General features: G+C 37.0%; 1 protein-coding gene across 1 annotated transcript; it reads right to left on the reverse strand.

The window, feature by feature from the left end:
• Positions 1–1,525: 1,525 nt before the first annotated feature.
• LOC136830901 (uncharacterized) lies at positions 1,526–8,155 on the reverse strand. Its single transcript, XM_067090872.1, has 4 exons — positions 8,043–8,155; positions 5,931–6,054; positions 3,566–3,617; positions 1,526–1,695 (listed from the first exon to the last, which is right to left on the reverse strand). Exons 1-4 carry the CDS (start codon positions 8,153–8,155, stop codon positions 1,526–1,528), a joined length of 459 nt encoding a protein of 152 aa, XP_066946973.1.
• Positions 8,156–16,156: the final 8,001 nt, after the last annotated feature.

Here is a 16,156-nt window from a genome sequence, read left to right on the forward strand (position 1 = left end):
CCTGTGCTCGGGAGATAGGTTAGGGATAAAAAGATTTTTTTTTTTTATGTGTGATCAGGTAAATGTAAATGAAAAGGAAGTTGACATCAGTAATAATAATAATAATAATAATAATAATAATAATAATAATAATAATAATAATAATAATAATTAAAGCCTATCATTTATTACTTCATTTTTTGACAGTGTTGGTGCACTATAATATAGTATATATATATAATTTTATATATATATATACATGTATGCATACATATATATGAATGTATATATATACATACTGCATATACATGTATTATATACATACATATATATGTATGTATATATGTATGTATATATATATATATATATATATATAATATATATATATATATATGCATAATTTTTTTAACGTGATTGAAAGTTAACGGAGCCTTTTTCCTTCCTCAAACTCGTCCTTTTCCAAAATTAGTTTGTTCGTAAGGACGTACGTTCATAAGTCGTACGGTCGTAAGGTCGTTCATAAGGTCGTTTATAAGGTCGTACGCCCTTATAAACGACGTCACTCGAGAGAGAGAGCCCCTAGAGAGAGAGACGACTCGAGAGAGAGAGAGAGAGAGAGAGAGCGCTACACTTATCAGCTCAAGGGAAATCTGGTTTGCATTAGGAAACAAAAAAAAATTATAATAAAAAAATAAAAAAAAAAGCTCCTGAACCTATTAACAGGCCGGAGGAGGAAGTCTGGTCTGAAATAGAAAACGAGAAAAAGGGAAAGTTGAATGAAAGTTCAATGAGAGTTAAGTGAGAGTTGAGGCTATTAAAGGTTGAGTCAGGTCTGCCTTGTATTAGGAGGAATTAAAAGAACTAGTGAGGAGTAATCAATAAGGTGAGGAACTTTTGCTTTGGAATCTCAACAGGAAAAGAGAAACAAAATTGAACTGAAGGTTTGGATTGTTCGAAAAAAAATCCAATTTTGTACTGGAATTTAAAAATTGTTATTTTGTGTTGGAATGAAAAATTAGTAAATAAAATAAGAGGTAAACGGAAAGAAAGAGGAAATAGGGCGTATGGGAATAACCGTGAATGGTAAATTGAGAGGAATAAAGGTAATGCATGGTCACGAGAGAGAGAGAGAGAGAGAGAGAGAGAGAGAGAGAGAGAGAGAGAGAGAGAGAGAGAGAGACGCAGGAGAAAAGAATGCAGAAGGAAGTAAAGAACGGAGAGGGAGAGTCAGGAACGGAGAGAGAGAGAGAGAGAGAGAGAGAGAGAGAGAGAGAGAGAGAGAGAGAGAGAGAGAGAGAGAGAGAGAGAGAATCTGTGGAAAAAAGGTAATGAAAGGAAAGAGCAAGAGCCAGAGAAAAGAATTTAGAAATAAAGAGAGAGAGAGAGAGAGAGAGAGAGAGAGAGAGAGAGAGAGAGAGAGAGAGAGAGAGACGGACGTCGCCAAGAATTCACTCGAGATCTGAAATGCATTTCCGACTTTTTGTCAAAATCTTTTTTCATCTGGCCAAAAAGCTCCGGTTGCTTTCCGAGGTATTCCTCGAGATCGTCAAGTCGAGGAGGAGGAGGAGGAGGAGGAGGAGGAGGAGGAGGAGGAGGAGGAGGAGGAGGAGGAGGAGGAGGAGGAGGAGGAGGAGGAGGAGGAGGAGGAGGGAAAGGAAAAATAAGCGGGATGAAAAAATGCAGGTGGAGGGAAAAAAGAGGCGTAAAAGAGGGTGACTGAGGAAAAGGGAGAGATGCAAGGGAAAAATAATTTAGAAGGTGGTGAGAGAGAGAGAGAGAGAGAGAGAGAGAGAGAGAGAGAGCATAATAAACTCAGGAATACAATTATTCATACACACAAACACACACACACATGCTCAAACAAAACATACCTACCCACAAAATCCCTCCATACCCATACCCACCGAACCTCGTAAGCTATCCTGACAAAGCACAACATACCTCAAGGGTGTGGAAAATACCCTAGGAAAATACCCCAAGAAAATACCCCCTAAAACCTTTTAGCTTTTACGAACCTCCCCGTCTTTACATCCAAGAGGAAACTTCTCCACAGGTATCGGTCGAGTATGGACGAAAACAGAGGCATAAATATTCCATAGATGTTTCTTAAAAATAAAAATAAAAAAAAGAGTGAGTGAATATGGACGTATTTCCTAAGTGGTTCTTTCAGTTCAGTGAAAAATTCTGACCTGGGAAAATAAATCTTGAATACCGTTGCTGTATTCTTTGTCCAGGGGATTGTGGGAACGATTGCAAGATGTCTATCATTGCAACATTTACCTATTTTATTTTTTATAAATAAAATGGACCATAGGAAGTACTATACTAGTTGATAAGATATTCAGTAACATGCAAAAAAAAAATCTGCCTATTAAATTCTTATTGATGATATTTTTTAATGAGATTAAGCTGTCATTACTTTTCATTATTTCTACAGTTTATCCATCTATAACATCATTTTCAATTTTTGTCTCGGGAAAATATATATAACAAAAAGTATCTATAACACATACAGATATATATGTATACTATAATTTCTAAGAAAATGATGAAAGAAATATGTAAAATGTTCCCTTACAATAGGAAATTCTTCACTAACGATAATGATCTATGTTGAATTGAACTGGATATAGAATTTCGGCCAAAGACCAAGCACTGGGACCTATGAGGTCATTCAGCGCTGAAAGGGAAATTGACAGTAAAAGGTTTGAAAGGTGTAACAGGAGGAAAACCTCGCTGCTGCACTATGAATCAACTGTTAGGAGAGGGTTGAGGAAAGTAAGATGGAAGAAAGTGACTATGAAAGGAGGTACGGTAAAAGAAACGAAAGGGGTTGCAGATAGGGGCCTAGGGAAGGCACGCTGCAAAGAACCTTAAGTAATGCCTACAGTGCACCGCATGAGATGCAATGACGGCATTACCGCCCCCCCCCCCGGGTTCTTATGAACCCGTTTAGAGTGCAGTTTTCTAACCCATGACCTTAACCTTACCCTGTCCATGAAATTAATTTACTGAGCAGTCTGAGGGCATGTTTTTAACATGTATCACACATTAAACTGACCTTATTACCCTTATTCCCGCAAGACCTTGACCTCAGCTGACCGCGAACTGACCTTACTATAGTCTTTTTACTAATGCTGTTGCCTGTGACCTTAACTTTCGTCTTACCTTAAACTGATCTTGATCTGACGTTAAAGTGACTATTTTTTGTTAGAACACCAATCACACTGGAATATGACGTTACTTTAAACCGACCTTGATATGACCTTACCAGGGCTATTTCACAGAGGAAGAAAATCCCACCAGCAATTCACAAAAATTCAAATTATGTCATCGGGGTTTGAAAAAACCAACTGGTAGAGAAAATAGTATAAACTTTTAACTAACATTTAGTGTAAATAATTCTAAATATTGCTTTTATATGACCTCCACCTTTAACTGACCTTCATTTGACCTTACAGAGGAACAAAGTATCATTGGAATTTCAGGAAAAAACCCATCGAGGTTTGACATAACTAATTGGTAGAGAAAAGAGTAAAAGCTTTTAATTGGAATTTGGTGGAGATATTTCTAAATATTTCTTTACAGTTCTCTGACACAGCCAGACAAGATGGCAGTAGTCTGTACCTCTTGGAAGGCTGGAAAAAATAAATAAATAAAAGAAAATTGGTATAACTGAAATCGTACCTCCGTTGCTCGACGGAAATTGAGAAAAAGGGATAAAACTGTTTCATCTTTACCCGTCCAGTGGACTGGGAGGCAAAAAAAAAAAAAAAAAAAAAAAAAAAAAAAAAAAAAAAGCAAACAAAACAAAAGGAATCAAACGAAAACAACAAAGAAATAAAAGCGAAAAAGAAGAGGGGGTGGGTATCTTTCCGGCGGCCCACAACAACGTCCAGGAAAATATCAGTTATTGTTTTCGAGCTTCGTTCGTCCTTTTGTTTTTGTGAAATGAGAGAGAGAGAGAGAGAGAGAGAGAGAGAGAGAGAGAGAGAGAGAGAGAGAGAGAGAGAGAGAGAGTCTATTTACTTTGGGCCCAATTCGCTTGGCGTTAAAATGATCGATATCTGTTCGTTATGGCTCCATGTTTTTTCGTGAAACAATGAAAATCTGTTCGTTTCTGCTCGTTGTGCTTCCATGAAACGATAAAAAAATTATCTGATTTTGCCTCGTTGTGTGTTTAGGAAACGATTAAAATCTGGTCGTTTATGCTCGTTTTGCTTTCGTGAGATGATAAAAATCTGTTCTTTTATGCTCGTTGTGTTTTTGTGAAACGATAAAAATCTGGTCGTTTCGTTTTCGTGAAACGATAAAAATCTGGTCATTTATCCTCGTTCTGTTTTCGCGAAACGATAAAAATCTGTTCATTTATGCTCGTTACGTTTTCGTTAAACGATAAAAATCTGCTCGTTTAACCTCGTTCTGTTTTCACGAAACGATAAAAATCCGGTCGTTTATGCTCGTTACGTTTCCTTTAAACGATAAAAATCTGTTCGTTTAAGCTCATTTTGTTTTCGTGAAACGAGAAAAATCTGTTCGTTTTTGCTCGCTGCGTTTTCGGAAAATGATAAAAAATCCGTTTATTTCGACTCGTTGCTTCCGAAAAACGATAAAAATCTATTGATTTCGGCTTGATATTTCGCGAAACGATAAAAATCCTTTTATTTCGACTCGTTGCGTTTCCACAAAACGCTAAAAAAAAAAAAATCTTTTAGACTTCGTTTCGTCCCCTGTTGTCAAGGACGATGAAAACAGACTTCGACTCTGACTTCAAACCATGTTTCGAGAAACGCCGTAAAATCTGCTTTCATTTTTCATTTATTATTTTTTTTTTTTCTCGTCGTCGTCGCCAGAGCAAGGAGTCCGTGACCGACGAAGCGTTGATCAAAAAGAGCAGCGGGAGATTTCTTCACACACACAAAGTCTTTCTGAGAGATTTCCTTCTCAGGCGAATTATTCTCGGGAATTTCGGCGCTAAGGTTCTCTCTCTCTCTCTCTCTCTCCTTTCTTCTTCCTTCTTCCTCATTTTCATTTTACACTTTCCGTTGGGTCTTTTACAATTTTCTTTGGTCGCTCTTTAGGGATTTTTACACTTTCCTTTGGGCCTTTTACACGTTCCTTTGAAGATCTTTTACACTCTCCACCTCGACCTCTTATTTCTTTGGTCATTTTACACTTTCCTTTGGCCATTTTACACTTTTCCTTGGGCACTGTGCGCTTTCTTTTGGACCGTTTACACTTTCATTTAGATCTTTTACAACTTCCTTTAGACATTCTACGCTTTGCTTTGGTCCTTTTACACTTTCCTTTAGACATTTTACACTTTCTTTAGAGCCTTTTAGACTGTCATCTGGACCTTTTACACTTTCCTTCGGATCTTTTACCCTTTCCTTTGCCCTTTTACACCTTCCTTTGTTGAGCCTGATCTTGGCACAGGCAAGCTGTTGCCCTTGCCGTCAGACTTCATATTCAGAAAGAAAAATGTGGCCTGGATTTTTCGTAAACGCCACAGCTGAATCAATATGTCCGCCTCAGTATTAATATCATACTTTTGTAATTATCTGCGTTTGATTTATTATTTATATAAGAAAAATATGAAAACATTGTAAATATGGTTTCATAAATAATATGAAAGAGTCATACCTCTTAATTTACATACAATGTTTCATAAATAATATGAAAGAGAGTCATGCCTCTTAATTTACATACAATGTTTCATAAATAATATGAAAGAGAGTCATACCTCTTAATTTACAGTCTTCCAAAGGTTTTCAACCATAACCTTTTCACTCTATTTCATCTGTTGCTATCCCAGAGAGAGAGAGAGAGAGAGAGAGAGAGAGAGAGAGAGAGAGAGAGAGAGAGAGAGAGAGAGAGGCGTTAAAAGCCGCCGTTTGGCCTCTGGAAGCTTTGGTTCATTAAAATGGAATTTGCTTTTGCCGACGCCACACCAAAGCCAGCGGCCACTCGGCAGTGATACTCGTCCTTGGGTGCAACTTATGCCATCCTGAGCTGCTCTCGGGTTTAGACCGAATATCTGCAGCAAAAGAGTCTGGAATATTCGAGCAATGTTCGCTGGAAATACGCAGGAGTTTACGAGCACCGTTCGCTTGAAATACGCTGGTGTTTAGGGGGAGCGTTCGCGAGAAATACACTGGTGTTTACGAGCATCGTTCTCTAGAAATATACTGGTGTTTACGGGGAGCGTTCTCTAGGAATATACTGGTGTTTAGGGGGAGCGTTCTCTGGAAATACACTGGTGTTTAGGGGGAGCGTTCTCTGGAAATACACTGGTGTTTAGGGGGAGCGTTCTCTGGAAATACACTGGTGTTTAGGGGGAGCGTTCTCTAGAAATACACTGGAGTTTACAAGAACCGTTCGCTTGAAATACACTGGTGTTTAGGGGGAGCGTTCTCTACAAATACACTGGCGTTTACGAGCACCGTTTTCTAGAAATACACTGGTGTTTACGAGCATCGTTCTCTAGAAATATATTGGTGTTTACGGGGAGCGTTCTCTAGAAATACACTGGAGTTTACAAAACCGTTCGCTAGAAAAACACTGGTGTTTAGGGGGAGCGTTCTCTAGAAATACATTGGTGTTACGAGCACCGTTCTCTAGAAATACACCCGTGTTTACGGGGAGCGTTCTCTAGAAATACACTGGAGTTTACTAGAACCGTTCGCTAGAAATACACTGGAGTTTACAGAACCGTTCGATAGAAATAAACTGGTGTTTACAAGAACCGTTCGCATGAAATACACTGGCTAAACGTTTAGGGGGAGCGTTCGCGAGAAACTGGTGTTTAGGGGGAGCGTTCGCGAGAAATACGCTGGTGTTTAGGGGAGCGTTCGCCAGAAATACACAGGTGTTTACGAGCACCGTTCTCTAGAAATACACTGGGGTTTACAAGAACCGTTCTCTAGAAATACACTGGGGTTTACAAGAACCATTCTCTAGAAATACACCTGATGTTCTCTAGAAATACACTGGTATTTACGAGGTGCGTTCGCTATGCAGAAAGGAGTTTTCAATGGGTAATGGAATGGAGTTCGTCTTGCAAAACAGGTGAAAAAGGTGAAAAGACAAAAATAAAGCGCTTTTGAAACCCAACAAGAGCAAAAGGAGAAGAGAGAGAGAGAGAGAGAGAGAGAGAGAGAGAGAGAGAGAGAGAGAGAGAGAGAGAGAGAGAGAGTTTGATGTACACAAAGGATGCTTCAGAGTTTAAAAACTGGGCTGAGTAAAGATGACCTTAACAGGTGATTGAGGGTTGTATTACAACGCTTGAATAAAGAAGGTTTTATAAAGAGCAAGTAATTGGGGGCGCTTTCGGGCGTCGTGAATTCTTGGATCACTGACGTCAGGCCTTGATAAGCAATATCAGGTTAACCTCCTCCATGAAAGCTGTTTATAATAGACTATGAAGCGCTCGTTATTCAAAATGAATAAATGATTTTTTTTATAAAGTTAAAAGATAAATTATAAAAGATAAATTTGGCTTTATGAAGAAGATAATTGAAACTTTCCTTGTTAAGCTAAAAAGCGGTTCTCACAAGAAAAACAGTTTTGCGTTCGCTTTGCAAAACGGGCGCGTTCATGAGGTGAAAATATAATACTAATTTTTTTTTATTTACTTATATCCAGATGTTTTTTCTCATTTCTATTTCCTCCACATTCAATTCTTTTCTTCTTCCCCGTTCTTCTATTTCCTTCTATTATTTTTCTTCTGTATCACCAACCCTCCTTCTATTCTCCCTACTTCTCTTTCTAGATTCTTTCCAAACCCTCTTCTATTCCTCCTCCTTGTCTTATTTCCCGGCCCCTCTTTTTTCCAAATTCATCTCTTCTCTCCTATTATTTCCCCACTTTTCTTCTTCTTCCAGTCTCTCTCGTCTGTTTTTTTATTCTTCCTTTTTTTCCTCTTCCTCTTCGAATCTCCGTCTACGTCATTCCTGTCTCTCCTTCCTTCTTTCTCTTTCTTGATCCATCTACTTAATTCTCATCATCTTTTCCCTTTAAATTCCTTCGCATCTTCCCCTCCCACCCCATCCTCTACTACTGACCACCCACGCCGTTCTTCCCCTTCTACGAAGCAGTAAGAGGAGGAGGAGGAGGAGGAGGAGGAGGAGGAGGAGGAGGAGGAGGAGGAGGAGGAGGAGGAGAGATTCCTTCTCATCTTCCTCCCCCGCCCCCTTCTTTGACTAGCCACCCAAGCCGTTCTTCCCCTCCTACGAAGCAGGAGGAGGAGGAGGAGGAGGAGGAGGAGGAGGAGGAGGAGGAGGAGGAGGAGGAGGAGGAGGAGGAGGAGGAGGAGAAATTCCTTCTCATCTTCCTCCCCCGCTCCCTTCTATGACTGGCCACCCACGCCGTTCTTCCCCTCCTACGGAGGAGGAGGAGGAGGAGGAGGAGGAGGAGGAGGAGGAGGAGGAGGAGGAGGAGGAGGAGGAGGAGGAGGAGGAGGAGGAGGAGGAGGAGGAGGAGGAGGAGGAGGAGGAGGAGGAGGAGGAGGAGAGAGCATTAAAGGTGAAGAATTGATCCGAAAGCAAATTTCAGGTAATAATTTTTTCCTCCCACCTCCCGCCCGAATTGCATTTCATTAAGGGAAAGCGCGGCGCTAGTATTCTCCGAAGCGCATGAACGTGCCTTGAATTTTGGGAGAGGGGGCGAGGAGAGAAGGGGGAGAAATCTCCCCTGTGCATAAAAAAAAACCGGGGATTTTATCTTCGGCGTTTAAGTGAAAGTGCGTTGATTGGTATGCCGCCACAGAGACGTAGTTCTCTCAAGTTTTTCGGGGGGATAATCAAAGAGGAATTTGGCGGTCGAAAATTTCGCGGGTAGCGAATGCGCCACTAAATGCGGGCCGAGCGAATATTCGCGGGAATTCGCGGCGGGAAAAAGTACCGGGTTTATCTCCCCGGAATGTTTTTAAGCGAGAATGTGTTGATTAGGCGGCGCCACACAGATGCGAGTCTCTCATTCATGACGAGGGGAGTCGAATGAACATCTGAATGAACATTTCATGCCGAATTCAGGAGGGATTTTAGTGGCCGAATAATCCTGGGGAACGTTCGAAATTCTGCGAAAAATACTCACCGGATTATCACTGGGGTATCTTCAGTGACGCCATATGAAATTGCTTTGATTCTGGGGGGAGGCTGGGGTGTAGCCAGGGAGATGTAGTTATCTCAGTCATTTTGTGGGTCAAGTTTGCTGCGGAAATTCGTAACAAATAAACGCGCGCGAAACTGAAGAAAAAAAGGTAGATATTAAAAAAAAATATATTAGTGAATTTGTGTCTTCATTGACTGTATACGAAAACGCATCATTTTGAAGCCGCCAGAAAAATGTGTTTCTCTCAATTATGAAGCGAATTAAAATGAAGTTTGCTTTACAGATTTATTCAACATTCACACATACTAAACAGTGGGATAAAGGCGCTGGGGGGTTGTTAATGAACCTATCTCGTATAATGAATAAAAAAAATAAGCAAATATCTCACTAGACGTTTAAGAAAATTGCAACAGACCGTAAAAGGTTGCTTTAAGCGTCAATATATATCTTAATAAGTTCCGAAAGCGACTGGAATGAGAAATGACTTAATTATGATGCACCAAAGATTAAGCAAATTATAATGAAATTAGTTTTTTAATGACTTATAAAAAATTTTTTTTCAAATAAACGGAGACGTAAGATAATGGCTGGGAGAGATGGGAAATGATGATAAATACAGTAGAGGGAAGAAAGAAAACAGGAAAGGTTAGGGGGCAGTAGGGAAAGCATATAAAAGATTTATAACAGATGTACTGAAAAGGAAAATGAATTAATAAAATCATATACGAAACTCTACCAAATCAGGTCTCTGATTAATAATGAATTAAGAGGACAGAGAGATACTGAAAATGGCAATGAATTAAAAAAATTATATATGAAAATCTAACAAATCAGGCCTCTTGATTAATAATAAACTGGGAAGACACAGAGACACTCAAAATGAAAAAGAATTAATAAAATCATATCTGAAAATCTACCAAATCAGGTCTCTGATTAATAATGAATTGGGAGGACACACACAGGCACTGAAAACGATAATTAATAAAATCATATCTGAAAATCTACCAAATCAGGTCTCTTGATTAATAATAAATCAGAGGACGTCTGATGAGGCCTGCAGAGCCCTCGAGAGGAATATTATGGTTCTGGGAACAGGAGGAGATAACAAGCAATTCGCCGAAGACATTGAGGACGGGTTATTGGAGGGTCGCCCAGGTTACACGAAAACATCGTAAAGGTGAAGAAGATGGAGCCAAGGGGGAAGATTATTTTCGAGAGAGAGAGAGAGAGAGAGAGAGAGAGAGAGAGAGAGAGAGAGAGAGAGAGTCCGTCCTCCTACCAATTTTTTAATTTTTATTTTTTTATTTTTTTTTTAATCAGGTGCTTTGCAGCAGTCTTCATGAGTCTGGATCACAGTGAGACCCGTGAACCCACAGAGAGAGAGAGAGAGAGAGAGAGAGAGAGAGAGAGAGAGAGAGAGAGAGAGAGAGAGAGCACTGAAAAGTTCGTCCTACCAATTTTTTAAATTTTTAATTTCTTTATTTAATTTTTTTTTCAATCGAGTACTTGCAACAGTCTTCGTGAATCTGAGTCACAATGAGACCCGAGAACCCACAGAGAGAGAGAGAGAGAGAGAGAGAGAGAGAGAGAGAGAGAGAGAGTACTGAGAGAGTAAGAAATACAAATTGTTACCTAGTTTTTATTTTTTATGAATCTTTTCAAAAGCGAAGAATGAATTCTTTTCAACGGAGCGACCATTACAGAATTCTCCACCGGCAGGGCGAAGATTTTATAGCGTGCCCAGATAATCTCTAAATCCTATTTTACACTCCTCTATTTTTATATAGACTCGACCGAACTCAGTTTTACGATCTAAAGTCGTTTTTATACATATTTCTTTTTCTCTCCCGCGAGCAAAAATTTTTCCATTTTTTTATTTTTTGTCACAACCGAAAAAAATCACATATAAGAGCAAAACTTGCTTTCTCATTCTACTTAATTCTGAAAAAAAATTTGCGTTTTTTTTCTGATTTTCTCATAAAATTTTACTTTTTATTTTTTCCTTATGTACAAAATTGAACTTTTTATTTTTTTATATACCCCCAAAAACGAATTTTTAAAATTTTTATTTCTACTTTTTACCAGCTTCATTTTAATTTTATTCCACATACCCACACAACCTAATTTTGATTTTTCTCATACAAAGACAATCTGATTTTTTTTCCCTCATAGTAAACCAAAAAGTGTTATTTCTATTATATCAGCAAAATTTTACTTTTTTTTTTCCTATACACAAAATTTTACTATTTATCTTTTCATACATCTAGAAATGGGACATAAACATAAACAAGTAAAAAATTTCTTCGGCTCAATCGAGTTTTCTGTACGGCGTATAATGCTGTACGAGCCGCGGCCCATGAAACTCAGCCACGGTCCGGTGGCTGAACATAAGGGAAAGAAACGCGATGATTATGATGATGAAAATGATGAATCGGACAAAAAATTTACCTTTTTTAAATTTTTACTTTATTGATTAACTTAATGGCGTCTTTCAACCCAAATCAGAGTAAAAACTAAATTTTTAAAGAGTATTTTTATTTTGTTGATGAATTTTTTTGCGTCTTTCAACCCAAATCAGACAATATAATTTACTTTTTTTATATTTTTATTTTGTTGATGAACTTAATGGCGTCTTTCAACCCAAATCAGACAATAAAATTTACTTTTTTTATATTTTTATTTTGTTGATGAACTTAATGGCGTCTTTCAACCCAAATCAGACAGTAAAAATTTAATTTCTTAAATATATTTTTATTTTTTGGAATTTTATGGCGTCTTTCAACCCAAGTCAGTAAAAATGTAATTTTTGTATATATTTATATTCTTTGGAATTTTATGGCGTCTTTCAACCTAAATCAGACAACAAAAATGTAATTTTAAAAATTTATTGTTTATTTTGTTGAATTTTAAGACATCTTTCAACCTAATTCAGAGAACAAAAAGAAAAATAATTTTTTATATATTTTAATAATTTTGTCTTGTTCCACCAACAACACCACACATGCAAACAGATGTTTTCCATTTTTCCTTTACGCATTTACACATTAATCCCTCTTTCAACCTGAGAGCGCAGCTGTTACCATACCTCTTCCTAAACGCTTTCGAGCGCCGACGGGCAACAGGCAAAAAAAAAAAAAAAAAAAAAAAAAAAAAAAAAAACACCATTCCAACCTTGCTTCCTTTTCCGATGCCGAATGATTATTGCACAAAAGCGTTTACTGCAGGATTGTGTTAATTATCGCCGGGAGCGGAGAGAGAGAGAGAGAGAGAGAGAGAGAGAGAGAGAGAGAGAGAGGAAAGCGATATTGGACTTGCACAGGAGTTTACCCCCGGGAGCAAAAAAAAAAAAAAAAAAAAAAAAAAAAAAATATATAAATAAAATAAAATAAAATAAAAAAATAAAAAAAAAAAAAAAAAAATTCGTGTTTTCTGGCTATCAGAAGTATGAAGAGAAGAGGGACAATAGCAGAGATAAAATTTGTTTATTCTTTTGTTATTACGGTTTAAATTTATTCTTTTTTTAATCTTTTTATTTTTATTTTGTTTAAAAAAACGTGCTTGCGTTTCTAGTTATCAGAGGTCTGAAGAGAGAGAGAGAGAGAGAGAGAGAGAGAGAGAGAGAGAGAGAGAGAGAGAGAGAGAGAGAACTGTTTTTTTTAATTAGTTTTTTATCAAGGTTTAAATTTATTACTTTTTTTTATTTTTTATTGGATTTTTTTTACTTAGGCTGTCACGCCAAGCACTAAGGCACTTTCGACCATTCAACTTTAAAGACTGAAAAAGGGAGTTAGAGTGGCTGGACAGCAAGATAAAGAGATCTAGAAAATAAAGGAGATTAAGTACAAAGCTCTAAAGATGAAACTGGGAGAATGCACACTATTGCACTAAGGAATAAAATAGTCAGAGAGGTTGAACAGCAAAATAGAAGAGGGGGGGAAAAGAGGTAAAGTAAAAGGCTAAAAAGGCATACACGAATGGCTTTGAAATGCTTAATAAGGGAATATCTTTGCTTTGACAAACTTAAGAAGCGAAATTACATTTTTATGTTTCATGATTTCTCAAGAATGGGTGAACGGAATTGCATGAAACTTAGTACGTATATGCATTGGGTGACCTTCACGAGATGACTAAATTTTGGGTGAATTCGTCTCGTAGATAAGGTTTTGTAGCCACGAAAACCATCTCAGCCCTGAACCGGTTTCTCCTAAAATTTTAGCGTCTTGAGAGAGTTACCTAATGAATGAGTGGGCCAAGTTTCCCCAAATTTCTTGTGTATATTCCAGAGATATTCCTCAAACACACAGCCACACAATGATAGCGATTTTAAAAAATTATTTTTAGTACTGCTAAATTTTCTGTAATTTTATATATATATATATATATATATATATATATATATATATATATATATATATATATATATATATATATATATATATATTATATATAATCATCATCATCATATTTATTAACTTAACTATCAAGTAACATAACATAACAAGTAACACCATCATCATAATCATTATCATCATCATCATCATCCCATATATATATATTAGTATAATCATCATCATTATATTTATTAACTTAACTATCAAGTAACATAACATAACAAGTAACACCATCATCATACTCATCATCATCATCATCATCATCCCACATCATATTAAACGAGGGAGAGGAAGTTCTTCCTCCAAAACCTTCCCAATAATCAAGACTTGAGCTTCCACCTTCCCAAGAAGGAGCTCTGAGTGACAGCTAATCAATCCTGTCAATCAACTCTCTCAGTTCATGATGATGATGGTGAAGAAAATGATGATGATGAAGATGAAGATGATGACGGTGGTCTTCCAAGGAGGAAAACAATGGAGGAGTTTTTTTTTTTCTTCCTTCTTGTCGAAGGTTTTCTGAGAGTTTTTTCCCCTGGGAGTTTTTTTACTTTTTTTTTCAGGAGTTGTTTGAGATGTTCTGCAAGACTCATTTTTAATATGTTTTCTGTCTTTTTGGGCGGGGTTTTTCGATAACAGGGGTCCTTCGCTATAATAATTTTCAATATTTTTCGTTTTGAGAAGTTAAATAGAAAAATTTTTTTAATGGGAAATAACTCAACTTTGCAAATATATAAGAGTAACAATTATAGACGTTTTTGGTTACATCAGTTAAGGAATATATATATATATATATATATATATATATATATATATATATATATATATATATATATATATATATATATATATATATATATATAGTATAGTGTTCATATCATATACGTATAGACCCCAAATATCTTTTAATAATAAATTCTTTTCAGTTACTGAAATTCAAAGATATCAACTTTTCAATATACCACATAAAAGTCGAATACGATCAAAAGTAAGATACGATTTAATACTTTTATTTAAAAAAATAATTAGCATCATATCACCTCAAACGACAAAAAAAAAAAAAAAAAAAAAAAAAAAAAAAAAAACTAACACCCTCACAAAAATTACCAACCTAACATCCCCACTCCCCTCCCCTCCCACCCCCCCCCACCCCGCCGCTATGCCGTGATTGCGTGTATCACAGATGTATCTATATTCATGTATCTATATTCATGGGATCCTGTTTGTCAAAAGCCCGAGCCAATTGATGAAACGACCAAAAAATAAAAATAAACGAAAAAAAAAGTAAATGCGTAAATATCAATACACATCATACGTTCGCCCGTTAGAGATATAAATATGCAAATATATTATATATAAATAAATATTTGGGGGAACAAAAAAAACACATCGTTTTCACATCTCCCATCGGCCGAAACATATTGGTTCTCAATTTGGATCATAAATTTCAAAATATCCTATTTTTCTCTCTCAATTCGATTTGCAGGATGGAAACTCCACGTCAAAGTCCGAATGGAAAGGGAATAGATATATATATATATATATATATATATATATATATATATATATATATATATATATATATATATATATATATATATATATATATATATAGAGAGAGAGAGAGAGAGAGAGAGAGAGAGAGAGAGAGAGAGAGAGAGATTACGTAACTGCCTGCGTTTATATGATTTCATTTTCATATAATTTGATCAATGTTCATTGGAAGCCAGTATAAACAGGAAAAAAAACTATCAATAAAATTCCTTTTCCAGAAAAAAGTACAAGGGATGAAAGTTACAGAGAGAGAGAGAGAGAGAGAGAGAGAGAGAGAGAGAGAGAGAGAGAGAGAGAGAGAGAGAGACTGTATTGAAGCTCAATCGACAAATGACTAAAATAATATCTGTAGTATATACCGAACTAAGACTTTTTTTATATTTTTAACTGGATTCATAGACCTATGTAACACTTAACATAATCCAAAGAATTAATTAAGATAAACATCAACCTATAACCTTCCCTATAAAAAGCGACGGCTCTCATCCCAATCGTAATAAAACGCTTTTCCTTCGCTTTTCCTTGTTAAACAAAGACGCATCACTGAAGCCACCACAGACAATCTCCATCCGCCAGAGCCCTTAATATTTCCCTTAATAAGCCGTGGCAACTATTTACTAGCGAGAGAATATGATGATGAATCCAGCTCACAATATTTGCTCTGATGCCGCCCTATATCGCCGGTAAAGGCTTGGGCTGAGTTGAGCTGAATACAGAATTTAGGCCAAAGGCCGGCACTGGGAACTATGAGGTCACTCAGCGCTGAAACTGAAACTGACGCAGTATAAGGCCTGAAAGGTGTAACAGGAGGAAAACCTCAAAGCAGTTGCACTACGAATCAAGTGTTGGGAGAGGGTGGAAAGTAAGATGGAAGAAAGACGATATGAAAGGAGGTACGGAGTCCTTTGTGCTACTGACGGATGAAAGGAACGTTGGTTGACGGAAATGTAAGCGGTACTGCGGTGCTGTGTGAACACTGCTGCTCTGAGATGGTTTGGGATTCTGATGTGCCTGTAACCTGAGACTGAAAGTGACAAAGAAGGAAGGTTGCAACAGTAAGACTGTATACAGTCCAGAAATGGAAAAGACTGAGAGTAAAACAGAATGTTTATAGGACAGTCTGA

Source organism: Macrobrachium rosenbergii, chromosome 47 (assembly GCF_040412425.1).
Source record: "Macrobrachium rosenbergii isolate ZJJX-2024 chromosome 47, ASM4041242v1, whole genome shotgun sequence".
Taxonomy (NCBI): Eukaryota; Metazoa; Arthropoda; class Malacostraca; order Decapoda; family Palaemonidae; genus Macrobrachium; species Macrobrachium rosenbergii.